The 23,583-nt window shown below is 38.5% G+C and overlaps 1 protein-coding gene across 6 annotated transcripts in view; it reads right to left on the bottom strand.

Moving 5' to 3' along the window:
• The window catches only part of NTRK2 (neurotrophic receptor tyrosine kinase 2), a 290,024-nt gene that overhangs the window by 215,422 nt on the left and 51,019 nt on the right, over window positions 1-23,583 (bottom strand). For 4 of the 6 annotated variants that reach the window (XM_075598957.1, XM_075598964.1, XM_075598975.1 and 1 more), the window contains exons 9-12: window positions 21,958-22,263; window positions 7,751-7,783; window positions 3,067-3,170; window positions 1,532-1,631 (exon numbers count right to left, since the gene is read on the bottom strand). In XM_075598957.1, coding sequence (XP_075455072.1) covers window positions 1,532-1,631; window positions 3,067-3,170; window positions 7,751-7,783; window positions 21,958-22,263 — 543 coding nt within the window. The remainder of the gene's footprint in view (window positions 1-1,531; window positions 1,632-3,066; window positions 3,171-7,750; window positions 7,784-21,957; window positions 22,264-23,583) is intronic. The other 2 variants (XM_075598969.1, XM_075598971.1) reach the window with 1 other exon arrangement.

Below are 23,583 nucleotides of genomic sequence, written 5' to 3'. Positions count from 1 at the left end.
CCAAATTACATAGGGGAGCCAGCTCGCTAAAAAAAGAGCACACAAGAGGTACCTGGAAGATATGCTAATGAGATAAGATGCAACGTATATTTAAATGGCTAATATCTCACACTTCCTATAAAGAAGGAACCTTCATACTCTAACTGCCCTTTAAATGTTCAACACACTACTATGTCCTCAGAACACTATGCAACCTTCATTTAACTCTACTGGTAAATATTACAAAGGTAGACATCCATTATACAGTACAGCTGATCCTCACTAATCAAGCTGCACGGTGACATATAACCGGCTGAAACTTTATACTGTATACAAACAAATAGGTAGAAAGATAGATAGATACATATATGTATCCACCTAAAATCGTTACTTACAATGACTTAAGAAATTGTATTATACAGTATAACAAGATTAAAGCACATCAGAATATAGGGCCTCATGCAGAGAGCATAGAATTTTAAAATTGGCGAATTTCATAAAAAGTAGCTTTTTTGGAGAGTTTTATTCTCCATATGCAGAAAAGTGCGAATTCTGCTATGTTTAACATGGATGCGTGTGGCGAGTTGAAATTGGCAAGATGCGCGCTTCAGAAACGTGTAAAAACAAATTTGCGCCTTTTTTTTCCCCTTTAATATAGGCGGCGAGCGCCATCTTGCCATCTTTTCCTGGCGCGGCAAAAATGCGAGAATCGCGCCATTTTCTTGGCGCGAACAGCCGCTACATGCCGTTCGCACCTCTCTGCATTCGGAGAGTTTTAAAAATGGCGAGATGGAGGTTCTCGCCAGCCGCGAGGCGAGTTTTAGCAATAGAAAAAACAAAATGGCGCGTTTTTCGTAACTCGCCATTTTCTGCTGGTTTCTGCTCGAAATTGTACAAAAAATGGCGAATTTCGAAATAACGATGCTCTCTGCATGAGGCCCATAGCTTTAAATGCAATGCTTAAAAAAACTGAAAGCAGCTTACAAGTTACTTTAACCAAAGTTTCTAAACATATATTCTTCTCAATTAACTCTTATTAATTAAGAACATGGATTTACGAATTAGCAATGGGAATACGCTACACTTATTTAAAAAAAAAAAAAAAAAAAAATTCCATGCACATTATTTATCAAGATTGACTAATTTGGCAGTATTTGTGTGTAAAATAGCCACTGCATTATAATTAATTCATTTTACAAGGAGTCAATTGCAATGGTCTCTGATTTTTTTTTTTTTACCTGCATGTATGAAACTTAGCTTGTACATTTGATTTGCCCATTCATCTTTAAAAATCACTGATACTGGTTTAAAAGACGTGCTTAGAAGCCTGTATACTTGGCCTCTATAAAAGAGGCATTTCAACAAAAATGATGAACCTTCATCATCTTTTACTCTTGCAACAATTTTACTACCAAATGTTTGCAAGCTTTACATTAGAAAACTGGTTTAGTAAATACGCCTTAATGGTTATGCAATTGTAAGTAGGTACAGTAGAAAACATGATTAAAGACATATACTGGAGAAGCAGAGGAATTAAACACAAGTATCTTACCTTTCAACCCAAACTTGGAGTGCCTTCCAAACTTTAAGATGATCAGCATTATCACCAGACCAGTGCAAACTAATGCTGCAATGCCCACCACAACATACACCTGAAACAAACACAATTGTACTGACACACTGTTTACAAGTTGTTCAACTGACCTACAGACTGAAATATAGTTGTGTATATTTTTATTTTAAATAACTCCCCATTCATCAATATATTTCCACTCTTTACAAATATATATATATTACTTTGAAACAGCGTGTCACGTGCCTTTCTTTTAAGAAGTAGCAGTTGAACAGGTTAAACATATGTTGTGCATTTCTTATTGAGTAAATCGAGTAGGATGTGAACAAAAAAAAATCTGAGGATGAGCCGTTCACAGCTTTTGGCTGAAAGGTCATTCTGAAGTTTGACCATAACTTCTGAATGAACTTTGAAGTTCATGAATTTCGGATTTACAGGTACAACCCTTCAACCTGCCCAACCAATAGCAATTATATTTTAAGCTAACAGGGTTGGTGTCACTTACTCATTTTGCAGTGAAGTGAGGCTGATACTTTCTGAACTTCAATCCTATCCTCAGGCGACCTCAACCCCTTGACATTTTGAATATTCCGTAAATGGCCAATATTCCATGTAGTACTGTATATGTTAACTGAGAACATTCACAGCAACACACAGAATATAAGAAATAATTACCAACCACTTTAATGCTTAATAATGAGATAGAGGGTGGATATAAGATATACTTTACTTAGGTTCAATCAGCAAGCCATTGAATGATTAACTCCAGCTCTCTTCTTAAGGGATATTTTCTCCATACCCTCTCACAGTATTTATACTGTACTTACTGACACTTGGTTATCAGCCTCTTTTTAGGACTTCATTGTCTTCACTGGTTCAACTAACTGTTTATAGCTTCATTTTCCTTTTATGTTAAAACTAATAAAATATAGATTTTATTGAGTGCAAGTAAAAGGGATAATTTCTATAATTTCTATCTTTCATCCATCATTTTTCCAACGTATCCCTTTGAGCCATCAATTATCTTGGGGTCCTTGGGTATTAACGTTACTGAGCAGGATTACACTTGACAATATATACTGTACATTCCCAAAATTCAAAGCTGCATGCACATTGCTGTTCCCTTGTTATGAATAACAACTGCTGCATTATCTTCTCAGTTAGGTTTTGAATGTCGATTGCAGAGATTCATTGTGCCCGGGTCATTAGAAGATGTACAGCTCAGCAAATAGTGGCTGCGCTACATATCAATTATTTATTGTTGTCAGGAATTGAGTAACTGACACAGTAAGGTAGTTAAGCCATTAACTACAGTATAGAAGCATACAAATCAGGGATTTTACAATAGTTGAATCTATCCAGCAATTCTCCAGACTGGCCATGCAGAAAGCAGATTTGTTCCTTTGACATAAAATGTTTAGCGTAATACTCATCAACAACTGAAGTTTTGCATCTTTTTGTCTACAACCATTTAGGAGGAGGTGTCCATGCAGAGAAACGTGTGATACACTTACAGTTATGCTGTCCTCATTCCCTTCATTTGAAACATCTGTTGAAGTGACTCCATTTCCATTATCCGTAGGTCCCCCAACATCAGTTGAAGTGGTCTCAGAATAATCTTAACAAAAAAACAAAAGCATACAGTAATTAAACCACTACACAGCAATTTTTCACATTTTAGTATTTCAGCTTTTTTTTTTTTAAATGGTTCATTCTAGTGTAATAATTATCGCTAATAATATTATTATTCAAATGACGCTAAACATTCATAAAAGAAAGAAGCTGGGGCTATGCATCAAGAATATTGTCTCTAATAAGGAGTAATACCATGCAATCAGGCAATTATTCAATATTGTTCTCGTCAGCACCGGTGTCAGATTTAACCAGATTTAGTGGGTTAGGTGCAGGCTCCTTGCACAGTCAGTTTAACACCAACTAATACAGTATGTGTTATGTTTAATAATACAATAAAAGGAAGACATTGATGCAAACCATTATCATATGTGCATCAAGTGACTCCTCCACTAGCTATATATACTGTAATAACTTCCAAAATTGCTCACTGATACACATGAAAACAGAGCAACTTAAATTGACACAAAGCACCTTCGTGTTTTGATGCATCTTTCACATGATACATTAAATGTTAGTTTTTGAGATGTGTACTATTTGGTGACGCTTGATACATAACCCCAGTATGTTTGCATACAGTACATGCTCTATATACAATGTATAAGTCAAGTCAGAACAAAATGTAAAGGGAGGAATTGTTAAAGAGTAATCACATATGACAGTTGACAAATCCCAAATGTAATAATGTAACATATTTGATTTTTTCTATTTATTATATATTATTCATACATATTATACCAGGGAAGGTATGTTTAACTAGCTTGGCCATGGGAAAAATCTGTGCCAGAGGATTGCTTGCAAAGTTCTGTATGTGACAGAAAGCAGACATTTAAGGTTCAATAAAGTGATTTGAAGAACCAATGCATAGTTTTTGTCATCTTGCCTATTAGTATTTGCTGAAAATATTCAATATGAGTCATTTGGCCTAAATAAAGTCTCACTGCTATTCGTTTTATGAACAAAGTACATTTAAACGCTTACAAAAATATAACAAAATAAGCAGAAAGACCATGGTAGATATTATAAAGGTATAAAACTCTCCCGGTTGTAGACCATATACTGCCATGGAGTTTATGTTACTCTAATGAGCGGTTCAATAGCTGCAGGTAATGTGCCAGTGGTAACTGGAAGACCCATGACAAGCCAATGTATGACTTGGTGTAAGAATAACTTCAAAATACCATTCCGATATAAAATAAACATTCAAAGGTATAGTAATATAGTTGTTTAACCCTCCAAAGCTAGAATACTGTATATTCTTAACAAACATTTATTTTGATGCATTTCTGCTACTGTATTACTGTACACATCTGCAACTTGACAATAGGGGAATAAGAATTGATATGGTAAGGATATTCTGCATTTGAACTTATATGAATTATTATCATGATATGTAAGCCATAGGACTGCATAACGGCTCCCTTAGTGAAATATAGTTACAAAACCCATTTCTACATCTGTCATGATTAATTATTGCCATATGTAATTGCTCTTCTGTCCTGCCGCACTGATTAGAACATGCAACACTACTATTCATGCCACTGATCATTAATACATTCCTTTGTATTCATGCAAAGACAGTACTTGGTTAACTGTCGTATGTTTTAATACAACCTGTGCTATTCTTAAAATATGTCAGAGGGTGGCTGTTTCTTTTTTTAACTACCTTATCCTTATGCTTTGATGGGTGGAAAGAATAACAGAAGGATGTTGATTGCTCTGCATAAAATTCATCTTGGAGAGCGTGCATCAGAAGCTCTGAAACAGCATGTTCCAATGTTAAATTGAGCAATCAGATCAATACAGATACTTACTGTACTACCGTATTCAACTCTTTGGCCCTTATTCTTTAAAGTGCCCCAACCTGGCCTTATTTAGGTCAATAGGGTTTCGGATCGGCGGTATCACACTTTATAGAATAAGGGTCTTTAAGTGCAGTATAAATAAATGTATCCAGTGCTGGGATGTATTGCATTCCCTTGCAGCACCGAATGGATTAAATATTCTTCCAAATGAAAAAAAAAATAATTGATTGTTTTACAAAGGGCTTTGTCAAAGCATCTCAGCTTTTTGTCTCATTTTTTTTGTTCTTTAGCATATGTGCTCAGTTCCATTTGAATCCTACGTTTGATTAACATGTCAGTATCTACATTATGTATAGGTAAATGCTTGCAGATGTTCTTTTCTTAAAATATTTTTCAGAATGGGTCAATCTGAATGTAGGAAAAATCTGCGAGCAATAATCTGACATTATGACATCACTGCATGATGACGACATCATCAACATGGCATCAACTGCAACATTTATACAAAGGGGCATATTTCATAGTTACAAATAGGAAATGTACCAATTCTAACTTCATATACTTCTCTTACGGTAAACGCCATTGATTAACATGAATAAAATGGGCAGGAATGTTTATGTTCGGCTACAATGAGGTGCACCTACAGTATTCATTGCGACACAAGAACAAGCTCTTTCAGAGTATACTATTCGCCAAAATGAATTGTTGGCTTCTGTACGCTATCTTAAAAGTAGAGATGGGTGATTTGTGGGGGCGGATTTGAATACGCCGCAGATCAGTCGATCCCTTAGGTCCGCGGATTTCCACGGATCAATCGGAAAAAAATAACGGTGATTCGCTTTTTTGCAGATTTTCTGTTATTATTAACAATACATTCTGCAGATTCAGCAATACACTGATGGGTTTTAAGAACCCGATCCATGGATTAAGCAATCCGAATGCAGATTTTTACAATTCGCCAGCGGGTTTAATCCAATGGCGGTTTTGGATTAACCACGCGGATTGAAACTGTAGCAATCTGTCGGTGGATTTTGCCCCACAGAACGGATTATGCATGGAAACGTCGGGAGATGTCAGGAAACGGATTTGGACTGGTTCGAGCCATCTCTACTTTAAAGTAGTCCAGAAAAATCTAGAGAAGGTACATATAGAAGTACATGCAGCATAAGTCTAAAGCATATGCGCCCCTCTGTAAAATGAATGCTATGTTTACAAACAACTACATTATAAGTGAGAAATTCCTTACAATATGGCATGTCACAAAAGTGAAATGTACTAGAAGATTAAATATTTGTCATGAGTAGTCCTTTCATATAAATGCTATGACTTCAAAAACTTTCATTATCAATCATCGATAAATCCATTCAAGAAAATCTATAGTACATTGCGGTGCTATGCTTTGTAGTACAGATTTGTGAATTGTCTTCAAATGTGCTGGGCAAGATTTGTTGCAAATTTCTCTTAAACTTTGCGTTTTTCCCAAACTTTCACAAAACGTAATGGTACTCAAATATTTTGTAAATTCCAATAGGATTTTGCCACTTTTAGTAAGATTTTGTGAAAATGGCTGAATTTAGGCTCATGTGACCTTTTTAATTGACTTTTAATGCTTGGCAAATATAATTTTTAAATGCTTGGCAAATGTTTTTTTTTTTTTTTGCAAAGATTGCAGATTTCCGCAAACATTTTATTCGCTTTGTGAAAAAAAGGGCAAATTTTGCCTGGTTCCCAAACGTCATCGAAAATGTAGCACATCTGTACTTTGTAGGCTTCTCAAACACAATATTGAATGGGTGAAATATTTTGAAAGATTAACTGTTAAACTCACTCAAAGTGTAACAGCAGCTGTGGAGTACAGTTCAATTTAATGTTTTGTCTATTACTTCTATCCAGTTTGCCGTTTGTAATCATGAAATGTAATCATCAGAAGACGAGTTTTAGCATTCTCTTCTCTACATAATAAGTAAATACAGGTATGACACAGTATATATCCAAGCAATCTTGGAGCCAATCTGGCACAAAGTCATTTTCATCTTGCATCTCTTTGCATCAATGTATCATGTGGGCCGTCTTGAAATTTGGAGAGTGTCAATAAGAGGTGTTAGGGTTATATGGTGAGCATATTAGATTGGGGTGGAGCATATTCTGCGCCTCTGTGCATTTTCATTTTTTTTGGTATATCTCCCTTGAAACAAAAGGTCTGCCAGGTCAGGGGGCGTGGAAACCTCTCTGCCTTACAATTTGCCCCAGATGTACAACATTATTATTATAATCTATAGTATAATTAGTACATAGACCCCAATGGCTGTTACCACCAATTCCTTGAATAGCCTAAGCCAACTAACTGAAGAGGACAGATGTTAACAGTAACAGCATCTCCCCCTCTGTGCAGGTTCTAATCCCGAAGAAGTAGAACTTGGAGCTCTATGCTCAGGTAGACAGTAACAGTAACCTCCTGCACACTCAGCATTGCATTTGTGAAAACAAATGATAGTTATACAAATGTATTGAACTTTCCACATAGCAACACATAGACTTACATTTATGGTGCGTCTTTTGCAATATTTATATCTATTCGGATGTAAAATACAATAATGTCCAATAATTCTGTCCATTGATTTTGGTTCAATTGATGTTACAAAGTGAGTGCAACAGTTCATCCTTCCTATGACTAGTTTGTTTGTTTTTTGGTGATTTTATTATGTATTTTATCTCACTCCCGTACCCAAATCAAAAATAGAGAAGAATACTTTATATGTACCATAAAATCCAGGGTCAGTAATTGGCTCTGTACCTAAAACAGCAAAAAAAAAACAAAAAAAAAAAAAGGAAAGAAAGAAAAAAAGTAAGTATAATCATATGTTGTATAATATGTAATTGCTATTTTAAATTGTGATGTTGTTTTGTCATTATAAAACAGCACTCAGAGTTATATAGCATATATTAGAGATATATATATATATATATTATATCATTCTGTGTTGAGTCCATATTACAAATAAAAAATGAAAAAATTTACAATTAAGACCCAATAAACTGATGCAAATGAAGTCACTGTGAGATGTTTACTATCTCCCTTGTTTAAAGGTTTGACAATGGTTTCTTTAATTTCATTTTATAGGTTTGCTTTCTTTAGATAAATATTTGATTGTTCATAACAAAAGTGCCCGATTATTTTTTTACGGAAAGCAGAGCAACACAAAGTACTCTTAAAATATAGATTTCTTTTATTTATTTTTTTACTTTGTACTCTGATAAAAAAATAATTTAAAATAAACATAATTTATTACAGGGGAACTGCAAAATGCACAGCTTTAGATGCACATACTGTATTTTTTGAGTGCAGCAGCTTAAACAGTAAAGGAAAGTATCTTCGTAGAAAGTATAGAAATGTGTATTTTAAAGTAGAATAGGACTTAAGCGCAGATTCTCTCTGCTCCCATTCAAGTCAGTGGGAGTTGTTGGCTGTTCGCAGTGCGATCAGGCGCTTGGACGCTTATGGAATGAGCGCCCAAACCATTTAAGCACTGCCTCAAAATACATTAATCCTATATTGTGTCATTGAGTGGAAGTAATGTTTGCTACTAGCAAACGTTCCTGTCCTTCAGCAATAACCCACAACCTATTTCAAGGTCGTTAGCGAAGTTTTTAGCAAAAAGAACACAGCATATGATCACACAAATGTTAATATGTTTTCATGCTCGACTACTTTAAAAGAAATGGTTACAGAAACATGTTAAACGACGACCTTAAAAACTAAGGCCGAGAGTCATCAAAAACGCGGTCTATGCTATGGTGCCCGAATCGGCAATATGTGCCATTGACTTTAATACCAGGTATCGGCGATTAGGCTGTGATAGCCTAGATCCTGCTTTGATGACTCCGGCCAACAGTAAGTGTTGCCATTGGGTGCATGAGAGATGTTAGCTTTCTCATTCCATAGATTAGAGTCCATATTAATTGTGAAAAATGTATTAATCAAGGGGATCGCCGGCATTTTTTTTTATATTAAAAAAAAAAGAACGGGCACGGACAGGCAGGGGGCCGGGTGGCCGGGCCCCCTGACTCAAGGGGCCCAGGACGCCAACCCCAGCAGACCCCCCCTGTTGGCGGCCCTGCATTAAAGAGCTAAACGAAATGCAGCAAGAGACAGTTGCATAGTAAATTAGGTTGAAAAAAAAACATACTGTATGCCCATTAACCTTCCTTCAATTCTATCAACTCATCCTATATTTATAGTTATGTTTATACAGAACCTAAGGCATCAACTCAATAAGAAAATCCTTAACCCATTCTATAGCTGCAAAGGAACGTGCCCAAATAACTTTGTGACAGAGGGGGAAAAAGAGTGCTAAAAAAGCATACTTCAAATAATTTCACCAGCATCAATTTAGAGGCAAAATCTGTATTTGTGGAGATTGGCGAGTCTGACATATAACCCTACTCTCTCCCTGCCTCCAGTGTAATCTACTGTGCATCAATCTCTTCACTACCATACAACAAGCAACGCTCCACTTTGGCAGGGAAGGGTTTAAGGTGTGTGTGCTGGGGGGGGGGAACACGGGGGGGTGGGGGGGAATGGGACTCCAGTCCTCAGGATCCACCAACAGGCCAGGAAGGTTTTAAGGCTATTCCTGCTTCACCACCGGTGGCTCAATCAGTGGCTCAGTCTTCGACTGCACCACCTGTGCTGAAACAGGGTTATCCTTAAAGCCTGACCTGTTGGTGGCTCCTGAGGACTGGAGTTGACCACTCCTGAGTTAAGGTCTCAAAGAGAAAAGCAATTTCTTTTAAATATAGGAATTGATTAACACAATTTCCCCCAGTTGTCATGCTAGTGATTGTGAGCAATGCTACTCATTCTTCATTTGGTATATCTGGAGACAAAATTGTTTGATTTAATAATGGCAAATATCTGGATAATAGTTATTTTGCCCATTACTGTACTGTATGTGTTTGGTGGGGTGGGGGGGTTGTGTATTTATTGAAATGTATGCCATATTTTTTTTTTTTTAACAACAGGATTGGTACTGCAGGCCGGCGTGGACCCACTGGGACCACCCGGACACCCATGGGGACATCCCGAGGACCCCCAGACACCCACGGGGAAAACCCGAGGACCCCTGGACACCCACCGGGACCACCAGACGATCCCCAGACACCCACAGGGACCACCCACGTGCCCCTGGAGGCCCACGGACACCCGTGGGGACCACCCGAAGGTCCACAGACACCCGCGGGGACAAATTGAGGATTCAATCACCCACTCTGCCCTCAATAAAGCTACTATTGTGCCTTAAAACTTTCATTGTCTTAGCGGATATCCGCTAAGGTAACAAAGCTGCTTTAACATAATTTTTATTAACAGTGTGTGGGAGCAGGGGGTCTCCTGAGCTAGGGAGGAGGCATGCCAAAATAGAGTGTGTCCAAATCTCTCCCTCAAGGGAGTGCGACATTCCCTCAGCCCCCTCAGGGGGGCTGAAGTGAATAACAAGCAGGCTTGTGAGGCCTCAATTCTGAGAAGAGGTCAGGCACCATCCGGAGGCCTGGGAACTGTGCTAGAATATAATGCATTCGCAGTAATACCATCTACAGTGGATGCTATTTGCCATAAAGAGGATCCTGTTTCATATACCCCTGCCTGAGTCTACAGTCTATTGGGTAGGTGTATGCAGTATGACTTTCACAGTGGGGACTGTCTCCAGCCACGCTGCAGCCTGCTGTGAATGGAGGCATTGCACCAGACAAAGAAGAACACAGCCTGATGACATCCCAAAAGCCTGTCCTGTCTCCCCATACCATCGCGGACCCTCAGCATTTACTGGAGCCTAACAGGTATAAAGCTCCATTACACTGTTAGCCAAGGCCAGATCTCCCAGACGGGGAGGGGGGGGGGGGGTGGAGCAGCACTACATAAAAAAAAAATATTAATAATACATCTGTCTTCACTGCCTTATTTCTAGTGTGTATAAAATATATTGCATTCATATATAAGCACAAGAACTGTACTACCTTATTTTTGTTGCTTGTCAAATCTAGTAATTTCAACAGTGCATATCAGTAAATAGATTAGGATGGATATTTCCATCCTAATGTGAGTCAATGGAAAATACAAACAAAACAGTCACATGACCATCTTACCAAATCATTAACAAGTCATTCATATCAATTAGTATTTGACATGGCTGAGCATAAATATATTCTCTGGGGAGGTAGACACCAGATCAGTGGTTCATAACTCCAGTACTTAAAAACCGCCAACAGACCAGGTTTTAAGGATATCCCTGTTTCAGCACAGGTGCCTCAATCAGTGGCACAGGGATTTTGACTGAACCACCTGTGCTGAAGCAGGGCTATCCTTAAAACCTGACCTGTTGGGTGTTCTTGAGGGCTGGGGTTGGGAATCACTGCACTAGATCAAAGAAATACAATTGACGCAGTCCCTAATTTCTGTTTATAGCAGTTTACAGTGAATGAAAGTACTGTATAATTTGCCACTATGAAAAAGATCTCGGTGCTGTTTACTAACACAAGTATGCATTTGTTTTCTTTGTAATGCATTATTTTAATAAACATTTGATTAATCATGTTGACTGTGGTTTGAGAAGGAGAATTTTAGTGACTTCACCTTTAATGGAAAAAAAAGGCGCACTAACAAAATACTGTACAAATTCCACTGGTACATCGCGCTACTGCAAAAATAGGAGATTTAACCAGAATTGTAGATAATCAGCCATTCTCATGTAAAACAATCTGTGTTTATTCCATCCACATTTCAGTCCTTTTTCTTGATAACTTTCCCCCAGAGAACCAAATACTTGATGCAATTAGCACAGAAGTAGTTCTCATGAGAATGCCTCTATCGCCCTAACTTATGGCCAACTCCTTCTTAACGTAACTTGCACTCTTTTTTTATTAAAGGCGCAATCCATCCCAGGACTAATTCCAATGACATGTTTAATTAAGGGATTTCATCGAGGAGGATTTGTGCCTTTTTTACCCAGATCTGGAGGAATGTTTGAAGCGAGATTTACAGAGGCTCCATTTAAACCAATTGGGCCGCCGGTAACAACATTGTGCATAAAAATTGTGTGATGTCGCACATTGCCCCCTAATAATGCCTGCCTCATCTATAGAGGAATTTTAAAATATCTTTTAAAGTTAGTATGTAAACATGGTGAGCTGAAAGTTGGGAGGGTTTTCAATTCATCAGGCGACTCCCTTTTGTGTGACACCTCTGTGTGTTCAACAAGTGCTTGTACAGCCAGAGCTCACGCTCTCCCCCTTCCTTTAGTACGTTTGTTATGTACGGTGTATGGGGCAGATACAAGCAAAAATACTTTATGGGACCTATCAATGCATAGCTTTTTCTTCCTTGATAAATATCCCTTGTGGTTTCATGTGCTATAGGGTCACGCTGTAAGGCTGCAGCATGCGCGCCTGGCGACCTGGTGGTGCGTCCACAGTTTAAAGCCGCGATCGGTGGTCTGTAGGGGAGTGCGGGGCCAAGACAGGGCATATCTGCCCTTCCATTGGTGAGCGCCGACCACGTGATCGAGTTGCGGCGCGGGAAGAGAAAATTCTTGTCTTCCCTGCCAGCGTACGCGGCCCAGCGCATTGCGCGCCCCCACACACACAGCCACTGTGGCCTGCGCCATAGAGGGCTGTGCTGTGGTGTGTGGCACGCACGCCATAGCGTGCGCCGCAGCGGCCACTGGGGACCTGGCCTAAGCCTTTTGTAAATTGTGCAGGCCTATTGCAATGCAAATGTGATGTTCTTAATTAGTTGATTACCTAATCTACAGTATCACCATTTACCAATCAACTACTGTACATATACATAAACCATACATTTCTAATTGTTAAGGATAGATGCATTATTGCATGCAGATACAGATGCAACCACCAGTATTAGATCACTAGCCTTGGAAAATCTGGGTCAATCTCACTGTAAATGCCTCAACATTTCTGTGAGATTTCTAATGGCCCATCGGATTAACACAGCGGGGGGTCCTGCAGGGACCCCTGCTTTGTTAATCTGATGGGCCATTAGGAATCTCACAGAAATGTTGAGGCATGTTGAAGCATTTACTGTGAGATGCCTTAGTTTTTACCTAGGCAAGTGATCCGATACTGGTGACTCCATCTGTATGACACAGCATGCATAACAGCACAACACAAACGATGTGACTGTCACCCTCTCTCTTGTGGTCATTTCAGGTGAGATTAACACCAGGGTAAAAATCTATATCATTTAATTCTGATACTAGTTAGACAGGAGTAAATAAAAAGTAAAGGAGTAAGTAGCACTGTTCCACACAGCACACCAACCTCGTGGAATTAGGTACTTTTATGTGAAAAAATCAATATTTAATGACGTGTTAAAATCCATCAGTATCTGACAATTGATAACACACTAGGGGAAAGAGTTGCATAACTCCCAACACAAGTTATGTAATTATTACTGTGACGATGGGGCAGCGTGGCATGGTACAAATAAAGATTAAGCCCGATTGCTAACCCCTAATAGTCTAAATGGCGACCCAGTTTTAACTGGCTATCTCAGGCCTGGAGAATTGGTGCCAGCCCTAGTAATCGTTAAACCAAGATATGTTATACTGTATGTTGTATTTCCGTGTATTTAATTGTGTGCCTGGGCTAGGAACAATGGCTAGTATCAGGCACAAAATGATTAAGAGGAAAACCTTTGTGTGGGGCCAAGTGCAGTGCTTGTGGACAATGGTGAGATGGGGAATGGCGATCCCACCTGTTGGGAGAATGTACACTCCAAAAGTGAAGCATTATCCTCTCATCTAGGTATCTACCCTTATGGGAGGAATCGAGCTAAAATAGGGAATCGGGACTTGGGTCCTAGCCCTGTCAGCTTGGCTCACATAGGTCAGTTACATTTTTCCACACTCCCAAGAACCTCTCTCCTTAGGCACTGGCTCCACACATTGCCCTGATTGGTCCATTCCAAATGTCCCCATTGCTCCTGAGTGGCTTAGCGGAGGAAAGGTCACAGCTGATTGGTCGGCACTGGGTTTTGCATTGTGCCAAATGGAGGCCGGGAAAGTATACAAGCCGACACCAATCAGGGATTCACAGTTGTTCATGGTTGGTCTCGGTGCCTAGAGACCAACGATATTGTTAACTGTGTGGACCTGGGGCAGCCATCCCTTGACACTGGGATATCTAGGAGTGGACGATCAATATGGCATCCAGGGTAAACTAGCTTTGGCAGTGCCCCTGTGATCCCCATTCTTGGTGAGTTGTTGCTCAGACCTCCATTTGTGTTGTACCCTGTTGGCTCTTGCCAAAATAAACTCTTGTTTATTTAATTCCTACGTTATGCCTGGTGTTTGGCAATCCTGTGTAGTCTTGTAAACCTTGTACCGTGACACTTACCCATAGGGTGTTATGAATTGTCATACTGATGGATTTTAACACAAGGCATTTTAATTTAAAAGCATCTGGCTCAAAAAGGGTGATGTGCACAAGAAGGTGTATTGTGTGACAAAGGCTATGGATCATTTAGCATCAGACTCATGGGATCGACCTAGTACAGAACGGAAGTTTTTTTGGACATGTCGGTTTGTAGCTGGGTGAAGATTCCTAAACACTGTTCCACCTGTATAAACACAGGTGGGAACTGAAGTTGGAACAGGCTGATTGTATCTGGAAGAAGGGAAACGCTGAATGTAAAGAATTTTCATTATCCATTCTACACAGCCCTGTTTCATGTCAAAATCACCTTTAGAATCCTGAGTGAAGAAAACAACAGTCTCGGTAGTAACTAAAAAAATCTAAAACATGTCTGGAACTATCCAGAATAGGATTCTGAGAAAAGCAATTCATGCAAAAGGGGACCTTTGTCACAGTCAGGAACTGGATACATTCATTTAGTGTTAATATTGACTTGGATAACTGTAGTCATTAGGAAAAAGAAGCTGACCCTGAATTGGAGTAAGAGGTGAGAATTAAGAGAGTTAATATCTGCTCTTCCATTACCTAATCTGAATATCCTTGTTGTGTCCTGTCCTTGCTGTGTTTGATAATGAAGGAAGAGAAGGTGGATAGAAAGGGAAAAAGAGGACAATGAAGATGTTAAATGTGTCTATATAGGATTGTTAGAGAAAGAAACTATAACTCTTCAGTCTTTTCAATATTCATGAAAGCAAAAAAGTCAGTGGGGACTGGCCACAGAGAAGTCAAAGTGCACATATGTTGTAGGAATGTTTTCATATATAATGATATAAAAGTGGATCTATCCTCGGGTGTTCAATTTATAAATACATCACTGTAAACTATTGAGTTGCAAAGCTAGAATCCGAATAGTGTGGGATTATGTTTAAGGACATAGTTATTATATTGTATCCGTCTGTTTATGGGAATGAAGTACAATTTTACCAGACTGTAAGAAAAGTGAAGTAAAAGAAAAATGAGGTAATAGCATACATGCAAAGGATCATTTCTCATACTAAGTTAAGATAAATGGCAAGCTAAATAAAACATTGGTTTTAGGATAAAGCTTTTTCTTTATTCCCTTAAATCTAGAACTAAAGAAATAGGAATCACATTCGTAGTCTCCGTTACATTTTCTAATACACAGTTGTGTATTGTGAGGAGTTGGAAGTCTCAGTTGCACATAATGTATTGTTGCTGGATTGGTTTACTTTCTTTTTACATGAGTCTGTCTTATTTCTCTATTTTAACCACATAATTCTTGACCAAGGTGTTGTACTATTAATTCGCAAAGCCAAGTTAGTTGCAGTACATTTGATAAAATGGCTTGCAAGGTCTTTGTGTACATGTACTGCTGCGGCACATCTGAGTCTAACATTTGCCCGTAATTGTCCGGGGCTTTTTTCGGCTGGCGCCCGGCTGGTGCCAAACTTGACCGCGCGCCAGCCGCATCTTCCCCTCCCCGCGTGCAAAATTAGAATGCTGTTCCCCTCCCCTTCCGACCCCCTGGCTACTCCCCCTGGCTGCTCCTCTGCTTCACGCAGCTTTGCGCAGCTTCCCCCTTACCCCTGCTTCCTTTGCAGCCTTCGGGGATGCCGGGGAACCCTGGCACGTGTGACCGGCGCCACAGTGACGCGCGGCACGCGCCAGGGAAAAGCCACAACAAGCGGCCGTCTGCCCGCACATTTCCCCCACATCGCGGTGGCGGCCGCTGTAGACTCAGCTCGGCCGCCACTATACAAACTATAGCTATAGAGAGCGCCCATATAGGTCCATTTAAACAATAACCAATCTGCAGTTATCCAGGACCAACAAGGCTGCAGATACTGAGCATTTACTTGCAGTATTTACACTTTTACATCTGTTTAATGAAATGGGATTTGATCCCATGACCCATTACTTCCCTTTAATCAAAATATTGGGTAGGTTTACAGATTTACTTTTAAGCTGGATACCACCTTTTAAACAAAATATGGTGCTTTTTCTGTCAGAAGCAGCAGATCACACAATAATAAGCCTAAATCTCCCCTTTCAAGTAAATAGTAGTGTTTGGGCAATTACCATGCAATTGTACTCTCTAGGGCTTATACAGTGAGCCACAGAAAGTCACTTGTATTCAGAATATTTGACTCTTCTGATGCGAAAAAGAATTGTACATACCCCACGCTTTCACTTTCTACATCTTAATCTAATACTCATTATTTGACTTTAAACCTTTGCTCCTCCTCTGCCTCCTGTGACAGAGCATTACTTATATGCAATTGAAGGATTACACAACAATTTATTACAGTTTCCTTGCCTCCATTTTATAACAAATATTATCCATTTATGTTATGTATTAAAATCAGATGTGCCATTCGCAGATGGTAAAGAAGTGATTTTCTTGTAGCATATGTTTTTTCCCCTTTACTGGTACGGTGTGCTGTTGTGCGTTCTTCTTACTTTTCACGAACATGCAGAACAGGACAAGTTTCTTGATTTAGAGCTGGAAACTAAAGTGGGTAATAATCAGCGGCGGATTTCCTTCAAGGCTGACTAGGCTACAGCGGCAAATGTTTTTGTTTTGCATTTTTTGTGTGTGTTGAGAGTGTCTTACCTTCTACGGAGCAGCCCTCCTCCTCCAGCGTTGTGTTGTCATGGCAATCCAACGTCAAATGGTGCGTTGCCATGACAAAGTCATAAAGTCATGACACTGCAGGAGAGGCGGCTGCCACCGCTGTCAATGTGAGCGTATGGGCGGTAAAATGTTAAATCCGCCACTGGTCATAATAACTTTGTAAATTAAATGTTCCTTCCTCTTTAACTCTTCCCACATTAACGACATGTAACTGATAAAAATGCAGTACTGTTTGCCCAAAACAGCCAACTATGAATTGAACATCTTCAACATAAAAAAAATATCAAGATACAAAGAGGTCATGAGTAGAGATTGGCCAATCTGCCCAAATTCGTTTCAGAGATTTTCTTGCATTTTCCACCAATAATTTGTTTTGCGGTGGAAAATCCGCGAACGGATTTGGCCGGTTTTAATCTGCGCGGATTCATCAAAATCCACCATTGGATACAATCCGTTGATGCATTTGTAGAATCCAATCCGCAGATTCAGCAATCTGTTGGCGTATTCTTAAGAATCTTAAGAATCTGCCAACGGATTGCTTAATCCGCAGATTGGATTCTGCAAATCCGTCCACGGGTTGCGGAATCTGCGGAGTATATTGGTGACAATAATAAAAAAATCCGCAAAACGCGAATCGCAACTTTTGAGATTGATCCGCTGAAATCCACAGACCAAAGGAACTGACCGATCTGCTGTGGATCCAAATCCACCAATTTTTTTTGCCTATCTCAAGTCATGAGATGCTTTCAAACTGTTCTCCCGCATCTTGCTAATAACTATTTCTAATACAGAGGGTTTAAAAAGCGGTTAAGTGGTATGATATATATATATATATATATATTTTTACATATTTATGATCTATATGAGAGCAAAAGTACCGAGCGCAAATACCGTAGTATATCGATAAAGGATAAATAAATAAATACAGAGAAGGTAAGTATGTACTCTCCTGCAATGGGTGCTGCTTCTGAACCACAGTGGTGATGAAGGCATCACTGAGCGCACTCGTAGTCAGGTAGGTATATATTAAAAAAGGAGAGAAAAATACACAATAGTGCAACAGAGTAAAAATAGAAAAAATCCCAATATTAAATAATAGTAGTCTTACTCACATTTTATGTGAGTAACACACACCTTTCAGTTATTAGGAGTAACTAACTCAGGTTATAGATCATCAGCAGGATGGGCAGGAAACTCCCAAACAAGAGAGGAGAGGACACAGTGGATAGTGCAGATTGCTTTATGAGAACATAGTAATAAAAACAGTAACACTCACAAGCAGATTACAAGTGTAAGCAGAGGCACCACCCTGGGTCATGGAATGGTGGATAGTCCAAAAAAGAACCTCTTCTCCCAGAAGAACATTATGGTGGCCGTCCAAAAGGTCACTGGATCAAGGGAATCCAAACATGCCTCTTGAAGAAGTCTTAACTGACGAAACGCGTAGGTCGATACTACAAGCGGAGCAGAGTGTGCTGAAGCAAAATATACTGTGGAGGACTGACCAGGATGTTTGGATTCCCTTGATCCGGTGACCTGTTGGACCTGTCTGGACTGATCAGCGCCAGCAAACGGTTACCCGCTCGTTCACTCTTGGTCAGTACCTGTTCCCCTCAGTGCGATCTCATGTTTAGTCACTGTGTTTCACTGCATTAAGGTGTTTATTGCCAGTTTGGCTGAACTTATGACTATTTAGTCTGTGCATTTATGTTTGTTGTGTATGTGTTATAAGGAGGGATTGTATACCCCGTTTTGGAGAGGGGCTGTGACGTATTTTATCTAATTGCATTTTATTAAGTGTATGGTCTTTTGACCTCTTATTAAATTGATTTTTATCGCTTGAATTTGATCATTTATTTGTGCACTTTGTGTATACTCTTGTCATACAACTATCCAGCAGTAATTTGGTGTAGGTTTTATGTAGCATGGTATTTTTGTACCTTTTTTATTAAGATTGTTAGAAAAATATATATTTCATATTGAGCAATACCTAAGAACCAGAAATATCTGAGCGTGGAATAATTCACTATTTTTTATTAGATTTTGTGTATACCACTTTACAATTACAATGAAAAAAGATGGTTTTATGATTTGGTGATATAAAATATGTCTGCATACTTCAACCATAGAACTAGATAATATTTTGGGAGCTTATTAGAATAATCAATTTTACCACTTTATATTTATATACATTTTATGTAGTAAGAGTAAATGAAAACTTGCAAATTGCGAATTTTTGTAATTCTTTTCTGAATGAATACGGTAATGAGTTAACGGAGGTGATTAATTACCCAGGGATCATCATATTAATGTACAGAATTTGAAGAATGTTTTCTAAAATTGTTACATATGGGTTAAGTTATGACAGCCTATATACCTAGATTGAAAATAAAATGGGTAAATTAAAGCAGCAATACTACATTCCCCCCCTTTGTTTCTTATTTTAATATGTAAAGCGTGTGATAATGTATCATTATACATCCTTACCTAAGATGGGAATCATTTAGTGCTCCTGTTATAAATCTGCAAAAATCCTGATTGTGTGCCTAACATAATGGCCGCCTTCCAGTTTTAAATCAATCCTTCAGGCTGTGTAAATTAGCATCCGCAATGTACAGTATCCTTATATTACTAAGGTAAAATTATTTATTGTTACAGTTTGCAGCTCAAACTGCTGGGAACATTGGCAACAAATGATCACAAGCAGGATGTGTTACAAAGATCTTGCACTGCTGGGCAGGTGCTAAACCCTGCTATAGAAATCACAGTATGCTTAGTATACTAAAGCTCATTAAAAATGGCATTACGAGTTAATAAAAAAATAAATACAGTCACTATCTAATACCACAGAACTGATTTGTTTAAAAAAAGCATATAAGATTTCACATTTTGCAGCTTTAACAAAAGATAGCAGGGGACCTCTTGTTTTCCTTCTAAGAAAGCTATTTAAATGTTGACGTAATTCATGCAGCAGAGTGAATGATTTTGCCACTCGTACTAAAGCTGGACCATCTTTTTTTCTAGTCTTCAGTTCATTTCAAATGCAAGTGCAGCCAAAATAAATGTCCAAAAATGAAAAAGCTTATGCCACATAAATAATGTTTAATTGAGCATTCCCCTAAAAAGCCTGCCATGTGTGTATACGGTATACACTTAGCAATCAGCGAGTATCCACAAAAAAAGGAGAATGTGAAAGAAATATGCAAATGTTGTTAGAAATACTGTAACTATTATTCTAATAACGACAAGACAAATAGGTGATGGACTGCCGTGAGTGATATTAAATTTCACATGATATCAAGTTGACAGAACTACAGTGGGAACTCGATAGGGTCGACGTATGAGGGATTGGATCTGTCTTCAAATATATGCATTACAAATGTGCATTTTTTTTGTCTACATCGCAACATATTTATTAAGAGTATTTATACCGTTGCAAAATTTGGCTCTTACTGTATATAGTTTTGCACTTAAAGGAAATATCCTCACATGAGGGATAAGTGAAGCACCGCAAATTGGAAAAAGGCAGGGAAAATGGCACACCAAAGATAAAAAATAAAATAGCTTTGGAAGTGACTAAGAGAGACATCCACAAAAATAGGACAAACCAAACAACTCTGACGCGTTTCGGGCAAAGCCCTTTGTCAAATATATATTTGTTTTCAAATATATGCATTACAAATGTGCATTTTTTTTGTCTACATCGCAACATATTTATTAAGAGTATTTATACTGTTCCAAAATTTGGCTCATATATAGTTTTACACTTACACTGTTCAACAAAATCACTGCTTATGGCCCCTTTAAGGTAACAGAGAAAACCAACGCAGAAAACCTTTAAGAAAAGTAATGCAATCCTCACATTTCTTAATACATAGATATGTACCAACATGCAAATGGAACTCTGCCCAAAGCTCCTCCCACTTGCTCTATATATCCCCAATCTAGTTGCAGACAACGCAGTTATAAATGAAACTGTGGCAAATATGATTATTACATAGATGCTGTCTGTCGCAGGAATTTCTTTTGCGCAACTTACGGAAACAAAAAATGTTTGGCACTACTTGCATGGCCTATTTGCAGAAATGGCCTCAAAGTTATGAGAGTGCTTGGCTTATCAACTTTCACTGTTGTTGTTTTTTTTTAGAATACATCAGTTTCACATATTTTCAGCATCACTAAAAGGGTTTGAATCAATCTCCTAGAAGTCCCAATTATTAAATTCAACTATAATTATTTCTTGGTCCAAATTCCGTAGACTTAAGAACCTAATCCTTTGAGTATGGAAGCAATTCGGTTAAAAAAAAACCCACTGATTGGTGTGTATACACAATAGGAAAACATGGAGAAAAAAAATAATTTGTAGAGTATGCTTTGGTAATGTCATACAGTACTGTACATGATTTGCAAATGAGTACCTATATACAGATCTGCAATGTTGACATTGGAAGGGTCTGCTTTCTCTATCAATCACAGGGCAGACTGAAACGTAATAAGCACCCAATTTCATCATTTCAGAAGTGCCATTAAAAAAAGTAATGGTACAGGCTTCTGTCCATGATAATCTAATTCTTTTAAACAAGGGAGTAATGTCAGTAATGTTTTTTTTGTTGGTGTAATGATGCTTTAAGAATAGAAAGAGAGGCTTATCAGGGAGACAGTCCAATTTATATCTGAATAATTACTGTTTTACAACTTTTTGCCTCATAGGAATCCCTTCCTCCCAATGATGGCAATTGGAGATTAATTTCCCTCATTCCCTCTCAAAGCTCCCTGATAAGAGCTTTCATGTCTTGGCCAGAATGGTACTCAGTACCAATGAGTACAATCACATTGCAATCAGACAGCATTCAGTGTGTCCAATATAAACTGAAATATCTACTTACCAACATTTGGGCCAATCATGAAATGAGCCATGATCGTACGTTCATCCTTTCCGTATTCATTCTCCGCCCGCAAAGTATAAAGACCATTGTTTAGGTGTGTTGGACTGTCAAGCTGAAGGCAGCCATGGTGCTCACTCATATTATTACTCGTTTCATGAATCTTACTCCAAATAAAATCAGTCTCGGTTAGAACAGCTCCCTCGTGAAACCATTGCAGCTTGGGCCTTGGATTACCCTTCACACTGAATGGGATACACCAGTGATGATCCAAAGTGGGATTGTCCATAAACGTAATCTGTGGTGGAACTGAAATGAGCAATGAAAAGGAGTTAAGTTATATTTTCTACTCTGTCAACAAGATGACTATTTCATGTGATTGTAATGATTGCTGCTTCTACTGGCACATGCAACTAGTGTAGCATGGCCGTTGCGAAGATTAATGTTTGATTTTCTAATGTTACTGTTTGATGGCCTAGCCTATTTACGCCTTACAGAAAAGGGTCATATTGTCATATTATCTATGGCAGCTTTTCTATCACGCATGATAAAAACAACATACCACCTTTAATCACACAGGATAACCAAGCTAATTGCAATCTCTTAATTGTCATACAGTCCTTAACTGCAGTTGTTAATATTCTGAATAGAAGCAAAGATATTATGATTATAAACTCGCCCATTAGCCAGCTTGTAAAACCCTGTCTTGTTTGGAAAATCCAGAAAAACGTAGTCAGGGGCATCTTTGAAATCATCTTAATAATAAAGGACAGGGTTCGCGGGTTTGAAATCCGAACTGCGTTAACTTTGTTCAAATTCGAGCCACAGCCCGAGAAATTAAAAAAACTTGCAAACGTTTGCGAAAAGTTTGAAGTTCAAAAACGTTAGCTACATTTCTAGAAATTATAATTGTTTTCTATCATTTTTCAAAGATACTGTACAAAACCAATGAAGTTCATGGGGCACGAAAAATGCCAAGAACCCAAACACCAGTGAAAGTGTCCACCTTGTGTCTTACATTCTATACTACAGCCGAACTTGTAGTTTGACTTTGCATTGTGAAGCTGCAAAGTAGGTTCAGTGATGTGATTGTAAGAAAGTAATACCTCCGCCAAGCAGATTCGTCCGGCAAGTGCATTATAATACGCAATCAGGATTATGTGATAGCACATGTTATCAAATGCCAGATGGCTGTAATAATATTGTAAGACTTTCATCTCACACTATTTTTGTGTCAGAGTTACCCATGAATTGTAATGGAAACACACACACACAGCCTTTCTAAACTTGATGTGACCATACTAAGTTTAATGACATCAAAGTCAAAATCATTTACTGTGTAACTAAAAAAGGTCAGTAGTTAAGGCAATTTCTTACTGATACCATTTTAAGCTACATCATAGTCTTTCAGAAAACTGCTTTTCAAAGTACAGTACAGTCGTCATTCATTTTTTTTAACCCTACAGTATTCCAGAAACAAATGATGCATCCTTTGTATTTAATTGACTCAGAAATGGTGCAAATGCTGTCAGCTTTGCATCATGTTTTGGTACTAAATAAATGCCACCAATTTGTGTAAGTGAACAAATGTGTAGTGAAAATGGGGAATTGAATTAAAGATTGTAGACG

Source organism: Ascaphus truei, chromosome 1 (assembly GCF_040206685.1).
Source record: "Ascaphus truei isolate aAscTru1 chromosome 1, aAscTru1.hap1, whole genome shotgun sequence".
Taxonomy (NCBI): Eukaryota; Metazoa; Chordata; class Amphibia; order Anura; family Ascaphidae; genus Ascaphus; species Ascaphus truei.
Note: the sequence above shows the minus strand (reverse complement) of the source record. Positions and strands in the feature narration are given on the sequence as shown.